The following is a 17,786-nucleotide window of genomic DNA, read 5'->3' on the forward strand; positions in this document are numbered from 1 at the left end:
CATTTGAAAATATTGCTGACTTGTGGAGAAAAATGTAGATGGACGTTTTTGCAAATAGCTATTTGAGAAAAGGCTGGTAAAATTGCAAGCGCAGCAACAGTCTCAAGGGCATTGGATGAGGATGAGAGGGATTTTGGAGCATCTGTCTGCATGGTGACGTCACTGACCCTGCTCGTAATCCTCTCGCGCTGAAAGGATGCTAAATTGCTATCGTCTGGAACGACATATAATAGTACAATTCTCACCGAAGAAGAATGTCGAACGAGGATGTAGGCTATTAGATTAGATTTGAAAATATTTTTTTCCGGCATCGAATCAAAATCCCTCGAATTCTGGAGACGAACTCAGACGTGATAAGAAGTGTTACGCGACTGGGGATCATTCCTGAGGAAAGAATGCGCCATGGACCAGAATAGCCTGTATGCAGTTAAAACCTGTGTCGTTTTATTTATGTGGGTTGTATTTCAATAAGATGATGTTATTTCTCTTTATTTCTCGCACGGTTGGTATTTGGCAGCATTTTTATATTATTTTATTTACCCTTATCATTGTTGCCCTTCAACCAGACACGGGCTAAACGTGTCATCCTTTAGGTTATTTCTGTATTTTGTATTTTTCTTCTTTGCGTTTTTCAGTGAATTAGGGCGTTGCAGAATTGTCAAATGTTTGCATTCAATGTCGGATTAGTGGTGTTGCGGGCTATGGTGTTTGTTGTTTGGCCTAGATTATCTCCCCTCCATCTCTGAATGAATGTCTGAGGAATAACGGCCTTGGTATTTTTATAGGATTATTCTAGTCATACTACTATGGTAAATAACATGTTTGCTTATGCTGCATGACAGGCGCGTAAGGACATCAAATGTGCCACCTCTTTTCACCTTAAGGCGTTTTCATTGTGGTAGCCTACAACCTCCAAATTCAGAGCAATGCATACCCTTTCCTACAAGGACTAAAATGCACGGCCGTCCCTAACCAACTTGATTCTCTTATAATGGCTGCCGTGGATTATCTCGTAGGCGTATTGGTGATCTCCTTATGAATAGCCGAGGTTGAGTCAACGAAATTTCATGGCCCAAACATTATCCAAATTCGAGACGCAGGTTTTAGGGATAGACAATTGAGTTATTGTTGACCGCCTCAATTGGCTGCAATACCTTATATGGAAATGAGGCTACGCTATATGGAATGCACCCCCATCTGAAGGGACAAGGACCGGTTCTCTCTTTTGGTGAGATTATGGATAGGATTGCCTAAAATGGAGACCGGTGACGCCTTTTTCTCTCCATCCATGATTTAGACTCCGGCTCTCCGTGTTCACAGCGGACCTTGATTTAAAGTCATTCAATTAAGGCACGCGGTGAATGCCAAGAGCCGAGCCCTCTGCCTACAGCACTAAATGGACGCGGACGCGCCATTCTTTTGCGCGAAGCTGTTTTTTATTTTTATTTATTCAACTAGGTAAGCCAGTTAAGAACAAATTCTTATTTTCAATGACGGCCTACCCCGGCCGAACCTGGGCCAATTGTGCGCCGCCCTATGGGACTCCCAGTCACGGCCGGTTGTGATACAGCCTGGAATCGAACCAGGGTCTGTAGTGACGCCTCTAGCACTGAGATGCAGTGCCTTAGAACGCTGCGCCACTCGGGGGCTTATTATTAAAAGCATTGCATCTGTAGCCTAATCAATAACGCTTAAATTAGTAATTCTACCACCAAATATAATTTCCTATACGGATTTCACTTCGTTATCGTTGCAGGGAGACACATGTTTGCCATTTCAAGCCAGCATTATGTGGTGTGGTGTGGTGCGGCACAGAGGCGCTGTCCACGACACATGGTGCTGAATTTGACCAGAGGCCGATGGGGCCAGTGTCATCATGCTGCTAGTCTGCCTTTGGCTGCCTAGAGCGGATGTTGACGTCAAAACAAAGCAAACTCAACTCTTATGTAATTGAAAGGCAAGAGTAATCCATCTCAAATGCTGTCCTTCGTTGTGCATGGTGTGTTAGGCCCACTGTTTTTTGAAAATCACTGTTTTTTAACTTCATGCCTAATAAAGATTTATTGAGAAAAAAAGTTGTGTTTAGGTATTTATGATCTCTCAAACTCTCGCGCACACACTAGCACACACACTCAAGCACACACGCATGCACGCACACACTCAAGCACTAAATAGTTATATAACAGAACTAGTTTCACACTACAGAGGTGGAGCTGACTTTGCAGCATATTCACACAATCAAAAATCATCACGCATGCAGCGAAGCTCATTTCCTGAGTTTAATTCCAGTAATTCAACTTTCATTCATTTTCATGACCAAGAGGATTTAACTTTGTGGGGACTTGTCACTCTTTAATATAGGGTTAACTTAGCATGTAAACAACCCTCTTTTGGGGTGAGTACTAGCTGTCCTATTCACAACAGTATTTTGAATCCTTACAAGAAAAACTAAACATTTACACAGAAATTATGATTTTTGTGAGAATTACAGAGTAAAATCCCTGTCCGCAAAGAGTATATAGTTGTATTTTATTTGAGATATTCATCTTACTAGCAGCCAGAGGAGTCCAGGGAGATCCCGATTGTGGCGATGCTTTACATTGCCTGAAAAGCATAGCCACGCACATTTACGTTGAAAAAATACGAAACTTCCCTTGTCTGTCACAAATGTTGAATACAATTATGTTTGAACTTACTCTGCCAATTGCCCATGGGGTAGGTCTCTCAGCTGGTCAACATTTGAGACAACATATTCACAGGAAAGAATAAATAAACCGACTTCAAAACGCGGGTCTCTGTGTGTGACAATCAAAATCTGTTTGCTTATGACGGAAGTACATGCACGAGATGAATGCATACTAACTGCAGGCGTTTACATGGTTTTGCGCATGTGCCAATTAATATACATTTCAAAGGCAGTACTGGACCTCTAAAAAGTTGGGTAAATAATACTTTCCTCTGGATATAAAAAAAAAAAATGCAAAAAATGTTGATCAGATGAAGGACTAAACGCAGACAATTAAACATTTTCTGCTGTGTTTTGTTTCAGATTGTATACCAAGAATTGGTATCACAGTCTGATTTATTAGGCAATATGAGGGGTAGCTGTACCAGAGACTTTCATATAGGCCTACAGTCAATTAACTAATTAGACTAGACTCAGCTGCTATCGCATTGGTGCCTTTGGGAGAGCCACCCCTTAATTAAGTAGACCAGAACTGTGAACATTTGTTCTATAGTAAACGGCCCACCAATTTTGGCGGTGCCTGTGGGCACTGCTTGGTGACGTTATGCTCTAGGCATATCTGATATTGACACATGAGGGCGCTGTTGTCAAAAGAAACTCACGTTCCGCGTTTTGAGAGAGCGGGAATAGTGTACTGTAAGCATAGCCTACTCTGTACGAAGAAGTCTAGACCTTATAGGTAGTTGTTCATTTGCCCTGGAAGTGCAGGATTGCTGGTTCAAATCCTATTGTGACTCTTTCCCTCAATCCCTACACTACATGTGTCCTTATTATTGCATGGCCATCTAGTGACTACGTCACGATGTCTTATTCTGTTGGTTGCATACCAAGGAACAGTCTGAGCTCTGTTCATAACGCCTTGGTGCCAGACCTACTTGGGGCAATCAAGCTCCGACTCATAGTCCGTTGATAAATATAGCACTGCTCTGGGCGACACTGATGTTCACAACAAATATATGATGTCCGACCATCTGGCAAGGGTTTATACCTCACAGCAAAATCAGTGGTTTGTTTAGACTATAAATTGTGGGAAAGGCACAGTGGCAATTTGCACATGCTCTTAATTTATTCCAAATGTAGGGAGCGGTGAGAGTTTGGAGGAAACAATCCACCTGTGGTGTATTCATTACGTCTCACAAATTAAACCGTTGACCGTTTAAGAACCAAACGGAAGCAATCAGAACAAACGGACCGAAACGGGGACGGCCCTACCTGAATTTAGCCAATATAATTTCTCGTTTTCGTTGCAAAACGTTTTACGTTTGTAGTAGACGGTTTCTGTTGCAAAAAAAATAAATATGTTTGGAGTAAATGGTTTCTGTTGCAAAACGTTTCACAACAAACGAAACGTTTTGCAACAGAATGGTGCGTTCTATGAGCGGTGACGACACAAGGACGTCACTTTCTACCCAATGATGGCGACTGAACGATTTTACAGCACAAGAGGCTAGACCCGTGTTCCCACAAAAACAATATTGTCAAAGTAACAACTAAAGGCGAAATAACAGTGTATTATAGTGACAACATAGTTAAGATAAAGGAGGAGAGGAGCATCATCTGGCAGTTATGTTTCGGGATTGTCCCGCCAACGTTCTCCGACCATAATGTGAGACGGAGAAAAAGGGGATCTTGGAGCGAAGTAGCACAGTCATAATCTGGATGACAAACATCGCTCAGTGGTGATTCTGTCACATCATCCATGCTGCCTTTATTTAAAAAAGCTAGCTGCATGATATCCATTCATCACAAAGAAAGTCAGCTTGACAGCTAGTATTTCATCGTCGAAACCCCGGGAGGGGAACCGCTGAGGAAGGATGAAATTCACGGAGCACCTTTCGGCGCACATCACTCCTGAATGGAGAAAACAATACATCCAGTATGAGGTAAATAGCTAGCTAGCTAACGTTAGCGGTCTTGCTTTTTGGCTCGCACAGCTAGCTAATTTATGCTAGCTACAGTAGGTGCCAAAAAGGGGGTTTTCTTAACGGAACTTGGTTTTTTTAATAGCCAACCCAACTAGTAATATCGGGTTAGCTTGCTCAATTTATCTCGCTAACCACCTCGCCAGTATCGAAAATAGTTTAGTTTGAATCCTTGCCGACTAAACTCAACTCCACGATTTACGAAAAACGACTGATTTCAGCACCCAATGAAGTAGCCTGCAATTACACAGAACAATGTCGTTTGTAATTGCAGGCTATTTGGGTGCTGAAATCAGCAGTTTTTGGATAAAAACTTCATTTAATGAGACGTCGGAGCTCCAGTCCGCCCACACTAAATTAGTCGCCGCTCAACTCCATTGTAAATCGTGGAGTTGAGTTTCATCGGTTAGGATTAGAGACTTCAGGCGTTCAGGTTTCTGCACAGACGCTGTGGATGCTTCAGTCTAGACTAGAGCGACCAGTTAAATTGTGTGTGAGAGCATTTTTAAACCCTCTAAATGGTTAAGAAATAGAGTGAGAAATAGATGTCATTGTCGCAATAGTTGGTGAGTGGGCAACATGTACTATAATCTTAAAGCTGCAATATGTAACTTTCTTGGGCAACCGACGAAATTCACAGAAATGTGAATTATAAATGTCATTCTTATTGAAAGCAAATCTAAGAAGCGGTAGATGTGCGCTATTTCTATGCTTCCCTTCTTAAATTTCGTTTTAGGGTCTTTTACTTTCGGTTTTGTACACCAGCTTCAAACAGCGGAAATTACAATTGAAAATATATTTCACAGGGTTTAGATCAGGGATCATCAACTAGATTCAGCCGTGGGCCAATTTGTTATTCAGCGGATGGTAGGGGGGCCAGAACATAATCATTATTTTTTGTTTTTGACTAAAACATAATTCTTTCAAACCTTGATTACATTTGGTAACATTGTCCTGCATAGGGTGCAGTCTTTCGGATGGGATGTTAAAACGTGGTGTCCTGACTCTCTGTGGTCATTCAAAATCCCATGGCACTTATTGTAAGAGTAGGGGGTGTTCACACCTGTGTCATGGATAAATTCCCAACCTGGTCACATTCTGTCAAGGCCACCTAATCATCCCCCTCATTCCTAATTGGTATATATCACTCCTCACCTCTCCAGCTGATAGCTGATGTGTGGTGGGAGTTCTGGAATAAAAATGGTCGCCGTGCATCACTGAGGTGGGTGCTACACTTTGATGGTGGATGAGCTGAGTACGTAAAGCGCTTTGAGGACCGTCAGTTAGTAGAAAAGTGCTATATAAATCCTATCTATTATTTGTATACGATTACAAATGTCTCTATTATGCGTGGGAATACTTGGGAACAGTTTTCAAAAAATTTAAATAGCTGATTTCCTGGTGTTTTTACAGTTTATGTCCAACAATAAAAAAGAATCTTGGAAGGCCGAATCAAAATGTATTTGTCACACTGAACACATGTTTAGCAGATGTTATTGCGGGTGTAGCGAACTCACGGCTTCGGGAACCCTGGTTTAGATTGCTTGTTTTGTCACAAACTGAAATTAGGCGAACTATTAGAATTTTAACAACCAGGGAATGGCAGATCGATTTCTGCATATTGCACCTTTTAAATTGACATGTTGAATTACTTTGCCATATTAAATGATTGTATATGTTGCCCTAACTTCCCTAATGTGGACAGTTTGTGTTACTACCTTACACAAGCTTGCGTTTTCACCCCATAAAATTGAGTGGAATTACACATCCTTTTTTTTAACCTCCGATTGGTGTCAAAGTTAGTCATCACAATGACATAAGCAATCAATCTTAAAACAGATCAATGTCTTTGGTTTTGTACCATTGATTTTGTCACACGCTGGGATGCACAGGACTTAGATTGAGGAATTAACCTCTGAAATGTAACTATATGTAATTGAAAATGTAATCTACGTAATCCCCCAAGTAATTATTTATCATGAGTGCAATAAACAATAACTAGTAATGCTGCATACTCCAAGAAAGGTTAAAATCTCACCTTTCTGGTAAAAACTGATATAAATTGCAGAGGTGTAGTCACTTTTGAGGATAGAAGCTCAAGTACACAGTACAAATATTTGATGTATTTCCTATTCAACAAAACGGTATGAATAAGGCTTAAAATTAATTATATTTTTTTCAAAAGAATTATAATCAATTTATAAAACGACTAACTATAAGATTTCGTAAAGTATTCAGACCCCTTGACTTTTCCCACATTTTGTTACTTACGTTACAGTCTTATTCTGGCTGAACCCTACATCACAGCTACTAACAAACTCAGTGCCTCTGTTCAATGGGGATGATTGAAAAGACCTGCAATCTATGGAACCAGTGTGGAATGCAGCAACATACTGTAGCTCTGCAATGAGCACCTGCATTTGGAGGTGACGACGGCTGCAGTCCTCAGTCAGACTGAGCCACAGCTGCTTCCAGTTCTAATCTACGCATTGCTGCTTCTTGCACGGATTTTTATTAAAACATCTCTGTAAAGGGTCAGCTTGCCCTCCCCCAGGACTTCAGTCTGCTGGACAGTGTGTGAACAAAATGGATCTTTGTTATGAAATAAGCATACCAAATAGATTTGTGGAATATTGATCTACGCAGGTGTGCAGGCCGGCATTCTTAAAAATGTATGAAATATGGAGTAGTTATGTGTCCACCACACCCAGCCCCCCCCTTTTCTTCTCCCTCAGAAAATAGCACTCTCGACCATCTGCAGTACATATAATTTAATCATCTAACCTCAGTGCTGCGGAGGTTTCCTTCGTGGGATTAGCCTACCGATTAGAGATTGGCAGGGCTGGAACAGACACGGAATGATGGCTCTTTGGCTCTTGCGGGGGTCAGTTCTTTACACAATGATGACACAATTTGTCTTTCCACACTCCCGGCTGTTGGCTAGAGTTGCACAACACATAGAGACGAATTATCACTTGTGTAGTGGTTTTGAGAATTCTGAGAATCTGCCTATTTATGAGAACCTGTTTGTTAGATTCTGCCTAGCTGTGTGTGTGTGTGCGGTTTGTTTGAGTGTGATCTCTCTCACACACACACACACGTATGCATGTGTGTGAGTGCATGCATGTGCAGCTCTGAGATATAGGTGTTGTATTTGTTCACTGATCTCTCTCTCTCTCAGGGCAAGAGGGAAGCTGGCCTCTGCACTCACCATTCTGTATGAGCAGAGCACTGTACTGCCTCTGAATTAGATTCAGCAGGGAAACGGGCTGAAGCTTAAAGCCGATTTATGCCTGAAATGTGGTTGGTGGCTCTGTATGAAGAGTGTGACACAATTGCGGAGCCCCCGGTAGCACGCAGAGTCCAAATGGAGCTCTGTACCGCATCGGCTTGCGCCGCCCCAAATTTTGTAACAATCCGGAGTGTTACATATAGCTCCGCATTGACATGATTGGTTGATAGTAGGTGAGGGCGGGAGGTCCTGTATAAACACAAACTCACTTCCTTGACAACTTCCTTGACAACAGCTCTGCGCTGCTCGGCGAAGCGCAAGAAGTATGAACGCCCTGACTTCTGCAGAGGCCGCGTCACCGTAGGATGCTGCACGGCCAATGCAGACGTCGGAATGACCCTGTGTGACTGTGTGCGCATTCATGTGTTTGCGTGCCATATTCATGTCTGTCTGTATTCATGTGTATGTGACTGTGGTTATGGTTGTCATTGAGAATAACAACCAGTGCCAGTCTTAGTGCTGTCTGTGTGACCTCTGTTGTTGTCTACACTGCTGTGTCTTTCGCTCTTGTGGAACGCTGGTGTCAGCCGATTTTTCTGGCTGCTGGCTGTCACCTGACGCGAGTTACACCGAACCATTAAAGTCACAGTTTATGATTATCGCTGTTGTCTTTGCAGAAAGCAAGGGTGGGTCGTATTCGTTAGGGCAAAACGGTTTGCAACGGAAAACAAAAACAAGTTTGTTATTGGACACGTTCAAGTAGTGCCTTCCTTTTTCAGTCATTTCTTTTCTTCTGTTCGATGAATATGACCCTGATTACGGTTTACAAGCTCACATTGGAGATGCAGTGGCTAACTCACCAGTAGTTAATAGTTTATAGACAACCTACGCCTTCATCTTGGCTTGTGCGTCATAGAGTAGATATAATCCTATTATAAGCGTGACACCCAAATATATATATATCAGTTTTCTTTTAGCTTAGTAGCCTATTAGGGAGACGAATGCAGTGAAATTGGAGACAGAGTGAGTGGTCAGTTGTAGTCAGAAGTCACTCAACTTGACTCTGTTCATTCTAACCAGGCTCAGTCTCCTAGACTCCTCCTGGTGTAGCCAAATACACACACACACCTCCACCGTCCACACTGCTTTGATTTTGGCTGGCCTTGTGTTGTTGTTTGGCCTGTATTACGGTCCATGCTGTGTGAGTACAGCCATATGCGAAGATGCCACGAACCTGTGAAAGGCCAACAGGACTACAGCGTCAGAGAAGGGAGGATGGAGGGAGGTTGGGTTAAAGGGATAATCGCCTGCCTGTAGTGTTCTGCTTTCTTTAGGAAATGTACACTTTAGCACCCGCTGATACACTTACTGCACAGACACAGGCTCAAGCAAGGGGCAGTTGCCCTCTCTGTCACGTACACACCCACACCCACACACCGTGGGTAGTGTGGGAAAGCGTGGGCTTTCGCTACACTAGTAGCCCGGCGCCCTGTCTTGTAAGGCTATATGCTGAGCATCGCATGACAGTTGGCGAGCTTTGTAAGCAGACCACGTCATGCCATCGCTGCCTCTGTTGCTGTTATCGTCCCTACCATCTGTGCCACAAACAATTTGCTGCTCAGTCAAAACACCGTCCCTCACTGTCACCATTTTAAAAACCGAACAAGCCTAGGGAAACACTGGACTGCTAGTTAGAAAGTAGTGCAAAAAAAAAAAAAGGTACAAAACGTCATGTGAAAAAGAGGAAGACACTTTCTCACGGTTAAGCCTAGGAGCGAAATGTTCCCGTGGTTTTACTTACTAGCAATGATTTTACCACAAGGGTCTTCTTCAGGCCTTCCCGTGTGGTCAAACTGACTGTTTCTAATAAAACTACTGGAGCGTTCAACAGTGGACTGTTCCATTTTATATTAGCCCTCGCTCTCACAGGGACAGTCCTGTGACCGCCTTCGTGGGGTGCAGAGCAGGGACCAGGTTCACGGCGGGGTCATATCACTGTCATCAACTGGCTCAGCTACAGGGCAGAGTAAGAAAGACGCTGGTCGCGTTCCAGCCCGCCGCACTGTGCGAAATGATCAGATCTCACAATGCCTTGAAGTGTTTTACATCTTCGGAACCACATTAATATGATAAAGGCTAGCAGTCTTATTATATGTACGGTCCGACTGTGTGGAGATGGGCTGGAACACAACCGACCCCTCACAGAAGACCACAGTTAAGATGGAGGAATACACAGATGGGCCCCCTTAGTCTGTTGGTTCTCACGCTGTCTCGCTATTGACTGTTTCTGAGATTCTATCTGATCTAGCCAAGTTCTAAGGGAATAGGCATGAACTAGTGCAAGTCATTTTATCCTCCATCTAGGTAGGGTAGCCCCCCCAGGTAGGGTAGACTCTAAGTACAGTATTTCTAATAGTGTCTAATAGCAGCGAAAACTGACCCCAGGCTATTTGCCTAGGAGTAACATTTATCTGGACACTTTAAAAGGCATCTCTTGGACTGAGGAACTGAGGATGCCTGTTATTGTAGCCTGATGGTGAAGCTGTTGTTCCAAGGAGTCACATGACGAGAGAAGAAAACAAGCATGTGAGAATGGATCTGCCTACATCATTGTTGTTGGGAACAGTGGGGGTTGGCAGTGTTGGACACACACACACACACACACACACACACACACACACACAAGTTGGATAAGGTGACAGTGTGGAACCCTGATAAAGAACCAGCAAACACTGAATGATTGGGAATGATTGATTTGCGATTCCCACTGTAAGATAATACACACACACACACACACACACACACAGAAACTCCAAACACTCCCACACAACACAAGTATGCCAATGAACCCAGAGCGCAATGGCTGATCCCAGGTCATGCACAGACAGCACCACATGCTCATCATCCACCATGGGCAGAAATAAAACAGGACTATGAAACTCCTGTTTGCACTTGTCCACGTCGGTAGAACAACCAATAGGTTGTCTTCCAGTGAACTAGACTTCTTTCCCAATCATTTGTCCATTCGTTCTCTTCATTCATTGCTCTTGTTTGTACATCTACTGAATCCACTCATTCAGCAGAGCATGAGTGACCTTGACCATGCGGCTCTATTGGCACCGAGGACTTGTATTGTCGTCTGTCTCACTGGCTTCTCCACAATAACGAGTGGCTTCTTGTTCTCTGCACTGCGGGACACACACAGAGATGTAGAAAGACTGCAGTAGCTATCTGCTGCTGACTCTGTCTATTCTGAACCCATTGTCTGGACTCTGGCTAGGGGGCTAGGGCTTCGAAAAAGCACCTTCTGTTCTGTGTGATTGGCTCCGTGATGCACCAGAATAACCTTGACTGTTTCCTTTGTCATCCTGATGCCAAGGAAAGCTGGGACAGAACACTTCCCCTTCTTCACCTTTCTTCTCTATTGTTAGATTTGCATGACCCGTTTTTATCACGCAGCTCGGCTGCTTCCGCTGGCTGGCTGGTTGGTTGGTTGGCTGGCTGGCTGGCTGGTTGGTTGGTTGGTTGGCTGGCTGGTTGGTTGTACTGTCTCTGGTCTCTCTCTCTGGCCTCTGTCTGTCTACCTCAGTGCCTGCCTGCCTGCTTACTTGCTCCTGGGCAGAAATTGCCTGGCTGTTTTAGCTAGTCAGCAGTGGAGTAATCTGGTTGCCCATGTTAAGGAGCGGCAGCGTCGTGAGTCATACACTACAGCACATCACAGGGCTCTACGCTGAGCTTTTTTACCAGGAGGACGTGTGCGGCTAAGTAACAAAAAGAAATGTAGGCGGACACAAAGACATTGAGGAGAATGAAAAATATGAGGTAATAATCCTTCATATTTCTAGGCACACTGGTGCTCCTAAATAAAAAAAATCTGGGACGCACAGCAAAACATTTAGGCGCATATGCGAGTAAAATAGTCACACTGTATCATGTGCTGTTATAACACATTGTGCTGCAGGCTTACATGTGTGCACCTAAAGTGCATCATTTAAAGTGTTTACATGTTGAAACATAAGTCATGTCGCCTGAAACAAAATGTCTGCAGTGCATTAGGCCTTTTTGTGTGTCATCCAATTAGTTAGGTTAGTGATTATTATTCTTATTATTTTATTTACCCCTTTCTTGTTTTTCTATTTCTGCTCTGCAGGCTTTCAAGGATATGCTGTATTCTGCCCAGGACCAGGCCCCCTCTATCGAAGGTAAAATAAGCTCTGTGTGTGTGTGTGTGTGTGTGTGTGCGCGTGCGAACGTGCATATTGCACACTATTAGGGCCCAACCCTCCCCCCCAACACACCACTATTAGGTAACCAATGGCCTTTCAGTATCAAACTGCTGCAGACATCAATGCAAGAACAAGTCAATCACCTGCATTAGATAGACCAGGAGAGAAAAGCGCTGGGCAAAGTGGAAAATGGAGAGAAGGAAAGACGGAGCGGAGGAAGAGTGTTGAGCCAGGGAGAGGAAGAAAAGTGCACAATAAGCAAACCTCATCCCTCAAATACCCCTCTTTCTTTAAATGAAGCTTCTGTCCATCAGTCTTTGGTCTAACAGCAAGGAGAATGACAGAATGCTTTGCTCCAGACCTTTTCTATCGTCGCTGGCGTCATCATAGCTGTCCTCAGTTTCTTGGACGGCTAATCCATTTCTACAGCGTGATTCTCAGTGCAACGCAGCATGGTCGTTAAGAGTTCCCTGTGGTGTCTGCGTGGTATTGTGAGCTTGAAGACTTAATCCAGCTTGTTACGTTTGACCAGGCCACAGAGGCTACTTTGTTCCACTCGCCCGTCAACACCTTTTGTAGGAGCCTGAGGTCTGTAACACAGTCAAAGCTTGGAGGGAACTGCGGTACACACATGTAGGTGGAGGATTGTATAGTGTAGCTGATTAGGGTGAAAAGAGTTGGTATCTATCAACCCTGAGATGTGCCTGAAGTTAGAGGCGTTAGGCGAGTCAAAGCTTGAGGAGGCATGTAGGCTGAGTATTATACAGTGTAGCTTCTTTCAAGGGATAGAAATGGTTTTCTATCAAACGTGTGCATGTCTGTGTGTTAGACCTGGGTTCAAATACTATTTGAAATTATTTCAAATACTTTAGCCACCCACCGTGGGATTAAAATTGATTTAGTTGTATTATTATTTTTTTTTTATCAATGATCTACACAAAATACTCTAAGTGGAATAAAAAATGAATAACTCCTATAGGTTTAAGCTAACACACACGCACATATATATATATATATATTAAGATGGTCATACCATGGATCATTTAGCTATTTGATTTAGAATTTTAGGACCCCTGTAGGTATATTTAAGCAATAGGGCCCGAGGAGGTGTGGTACATGGCCAATATACCACTGTTAAGGGCTGTTCTTATGTACGACGCAACACGGAGTGCCTGGACACAGCCCTTATCCGTGGTATATTGGCCATATACCGCAACCCCCCAGGAGCCTTATTGCTATTATAAACTGGTTACCAATGTGTTGTCATACCTGTGGTATACAGTCTGATATACCATGGCTTTCAGCCAATCAGAATTCAGGGCTCAAACCACCCAGTTTATAATAAAAAGTATATATTATTATTTATTTTTTATATTGATTTTGGCCTTTACTGCTATAGCCCATAGAAACGCATTCAATAACACATTCATAAAATGGCAAAACAGAGTAAAAAAAATGAATCCTAAGGAATAAGGTTGACGTGTCCGTCCTATATCTAGGCGATAGAAGCAAACTCAGGATTTATTTGTTACACCCGTATTTAGTCACTTTGGTTATGGCACTTTTGCACCCTATTCACGTTGTGTGATTTTTAAGGCCCGGCACTGGGTTAGCTTCGTGCCAACTCCCCTAAAGCTTGTGTGCGTCAGAGCTAAATGTCTGTGAGAGTCTTACCTGTCCATGTTGTTGACTTATTCCTTTGTAGCTCAAACGGTTCAGTCTGGACAGTCGGTTTTGTGAGAAGACATCTTGGAAATTAGGACCTGGCCGTCAATGTTCAGATGACTGCCGTTAAAGCCTGTGGATGTCGTAGAGCACAACAAACAACACTGTCGTAAGAGTGTCCTTTCACACGCCCCATGTTATGGAATTGGCGCAAGCTTTATAAAACCGTCAGAAAGAGGATTGAGCTGTTGCCACTGATGGGTTCTGACGTCTAAACTTGAAATATTGTTATATCCTATGGAAAAGGAGAAGGGCCACAGTCTGGTTGTTACACCAGAAGTTATTGGTTATGTATATGGTGGAGTCAATTAAGGTTGGATATGAGCCAGGGGCTTGGAATGTTACTGTGTGAGGGAAAGGCAATCACATGCTTGCGGTCACTGATAGGGTGGAGAGCTGTGGATTAGTGAGGAATGGGGGCTGAGGTCAGGAGAAAGAAGGAACAGTTTATTAGCCACATCACTTAGCTTCCTGCCTAGCAATAAATATGTGATGTTTAGAGGGGAGGAGGAGACTTCACCTAAATTGTGCTGGTGGGAACATGTCTTTGTCTGTTCAGCTGTCTGAGCCAGTGGGTGACTACACTTGGTTTGAGCTTTTATAGTTGTCCGTCAGGTTCTAAATAACAGGGTAAAAACGAACACCACTGAAAGAAACTGTACGTCTCTAGCATAAACACACATTCAGTATTCAAAGTGACGTCACATCAAATTACTCTAGGGGTGTTTTAACAGGTAAGCCTCTTAAGAACTTTGCGCACGGGGAGGTGTACAATATTTCACCATTATTCTTTTTAAAGCTCTTCAAGCTCTGTCAAATTAGTTGTTGATAATTGCTAGACAGCCATTTTCAAGTCTTGTCATAGATTGTCAAGTTGATTTAAGTCAAAACTGTAACTAGGCCCCTCAGGAACATTCAATGTCGTCTTGGAAAGCCACTCAAGTGTATATTTGGCCTGGTGTTTTAGGTTATTGTCCTGCTGTTTCCCAGTGTCTGTTGGAAAGCATACTGAAATCAGGTTGTCCTGTAGGATTGGCTCTACTCAGTTTCTTTTTATCCTGAAAAACGATGACAAGCATACCTATAACATGATGCAGCCATCACCATGCTTGAAAATATGAAGTATTTGGAATGTGATGTGTTGTGTTGGATTTGCCGCAAACGTAACACTTTGTATTCAGGACAAAGCTGCAGTTTTACTTTAGTGCCTTATTGCAAACAGGATGCATGTTTTGGAATATTTTAGGTTAGTACTATTGTGGAGTAACTACAATGTTGTTGATCCATCCTCAGTTTTCTCCCATCACAGCTATTATTTTTTTATTTTACCTTTATTTAACTAGGCAAGTCAGTAAGAACAAATTCTTATTTTCAATGACTGCCTTGTTCAGGGGCAGAACGACAGTTTTTTTTACCTTGTCAGCTCGGGGATTCTATCTTGCAACCTTTCGGTTACTAGTCCAATGCGCTAACCACTAGGCTACCTGCCGCCCCAGGTAAACGCTGTAACTGATTTAAAATCACCATTGGCCTCATGGTGAAATCCCTGAGCGGTTTCCTTCCTCTCCAGCAACTGAGTTAGGAAGACGTCTGTATCTTTGTAGTGACTGGGTGTATTGATACACCATCCAAAGCGTAATTAATAACTTCACCATGCTCAAAGGGATGTTTAAAAAGGTAGGTGGGTGCCATTAGGTAGGTGCCCTTTTGCACGGAATTGGAAAACCTCCTTGGTCTTTGTGGTTGGATATGTGCTTACAATTCACTACTCGACTGAGGGACCTAACAATTATCTGTATGTGTGGGGTCTAGAGATGGGTTAGTCATTAAAAAAAAACACTAATATTGCACACAGAGTCCATCCAACCTATTATGTGACTTGTTAAGCATTTTTACTCCTGAACTTTGTTATGGCAAGCCTAAAGGGGTTGAATACTTATTGACTCAAGACATTTCAGCTTTTAATGTTTGATTAATTTGTGAACGTTTCTTAAAAACATAATTCCACTTTGACATCATGGGGTATTGTGTAGATCAGTGACACCATCTCATTTCAGGCTGTAACACAACAACATGTGGAAAAGGTCAAGGGGGTTGAATATGTTCTGAAGACACTGGATATCCCTGGGTTTCTTCGGCGCAAAAACAAACACAGATTCCTGTGTTCATCTGCGCTCATAGTTCAACATCACTGCCACTGATAGGATTGGAGCGAGTCGATCTCTGGGTCTGTAGGTGCTGTTGCTATGGCTGGACAGTGGACACGTGGCCTGAAGTGTTGCCCAAGTTGAAACTCGATTCATCAGTGCTGTCGGCAAAAAAGTATTGGGACACTGTTAAGCTCCCAGTGTGTTTACTGTAATAGCAATGTAGTAACCAACTGGTGTTATATAACCAAGAAGACACCGCAGTCCGCACACCGTGAAACTCTCAACCAAGTGTTTTTGATTTTTGTTAATACCCTTAGCTCTTTGTTCAGTAGGCCTACTCTTTCCAAACTCTCAACTGCAGACCGCAGTCGTCTTTGTTTTCATCGCTATGATACGCCGTAGATGCGTTCACTACATGAATTAGGCCGAAAGGCACCGTTTTTATTTTCTTCCAATCAACACATGATAATAGAACTGTGATTGTTGTGATCGCTGCAGCTGTTCGTCAGTGTGTTGTGTGAGTGTGTCAGAGAGAACGGGAGCGAGGATGCGACCTACCCACGTGTGGTAAATGACAGTTATGAATGGCTGTTGCTTATGAATATGTGTGTGGGTGTGTGTTGATTATCTCGGCTGCTGTTTTCGTGCCATTACGCGTGTGTGTGTGTGCCAGAACTGGGTGTAAATAGCTGTTATTTGCCATGGCAGACTAACGATAATCACAGGCCCATTTTAGGCTAAATTGAATGTAATTGAAAAGTTAATGATGGTCCTTGGAAACAGCTGAGGTTTGCAGACTTGTGAGGTTGGTTTCGCCCGTTAATTTTCACACACAGACATCATGATGTCACTTCACCAGCACGCTCACAAGTCTGACTTCACTGCCACCACCATCTTACCCACCGTGTCAAAATAGTTTTAAGGGTCTTTCTTCAACCAAATAGGCCAACAATGTGTGCCTACTAGTCAGCCTCTCCTGTGATTTGGCAGTGTGTCACCCAGCTGTGTGTAGATTGGTTGGTGTATATCTCCAATCTTGTCAGCCCTCCTCGGGGCCCAGACGGCCTCAGTGACCCAGTTCTGTAGAGCTATATAGAGTTACCCAAACCAGTTAAACAGGGGCTGGCTACCAGTACTACAGTGACTGTTACCACGCCCTGGGGCAGTTGATAAACTCCCGGGTTGATTAACGTTAACTTCTTACACTGGGGGGGGTCAACACAATATTAGGAAGGTGTTCTTAATGTTTTGTACACTTTGTGTACATTGAACATGATAAACAACATCACACCAGAAAAGGGTTTTATTGGGTGATATATAGCAGAGGCAGCCCATAGCCTATTGAGGGATTCATAGCAATTCAATAATATTAAGATCCCATTGGTATTCAAGCAACATCTTCTGCACCTTTGTACAGTTGCGAGATATATATATATATATATATATATATCTCTCACAAAAGTGAGTACAAACCCTCATATTTTTGTAAATATTTGAGTATATCTTTTCATGTGACAACACTGAAGAAATGACACTTTGCTACAATGTAAAGTAGTAAGTGTACAGCTTGTATAACAGTGTAAATTTGCTGTCCCCTTAAAATAACACAACACACAGCCATTAATGTCTAAACCGCTGGCAACAAAAGTGAGTACACCCCTAAGTGAAAATATCCAAATTGGGCCCAAAGTGTCAATATTTTGTGTGGCCACCATCACCATCATTTTCCAGCACTGCCTCTTGGGCATGGAGTTCACCAGATCTTCACAGGTTGCCACTGGAGTC

General features: G+C 43.0%; 2 protein-coding genes across 2 annotated transcripts in view; one reads left to right on the forward strand and one right to left on the reverse strand.

The window, feature by feature from the left end:
- Positions 1 to 13,926, reverse strand: part of LOC106568875 (dual specificity protein phosphatase CDC14AB) — a 48,646-nt gene extending 34,720 nt beyond the window's left edge. Inside the window, exon 1 of the mRNA XM_045693985.1 lies at positions 13,801 to 13,926. The gene's annotated coding sequence lies outside the window, so the exon portion shown is untranslated. The remainder of the gene's footprint in view (positions 1 to 13,800) is intronic.
- Positions 4,125 to 17,786, forward strand: part of LOC106568876 (xenotropic and polytropic retrovirus receptor 1 homolog) — a 31,848-nt gene continuing 18,186 nt past the window's right edge. The window contains exons 1-2 of the mRNA XM_045693983.1: positions 4,125 to 4,629; positions 12,051 to 12,102. Coding sequence (XP_045549939.1) covers positions 4,561 to 4,629; positions 12,051 to 12,102 — 121 coding nt within the window. The 5' untranslated portion in view covers positions 4,125 to 4,560. The remainder of the gene's footprint in view (positions 4,630 to 12,050; positions 12,103 to 17,786) is intronic.

The sequence above is a fragment of the Salmo salar genome, chromosome ssa14, assembly GCF_905237065.1.
Source record: "Salmo salar chromosome ssa14, Ssal_v3.1, whole genome shotgun sequence".
In the NCBI taxonomy this organism is placed as follows: Eukaryota; Metazoa; Chordata; class Actinopteri; order Salmoniformes; family Salmonidae; genus Salmo; species Salmo salar.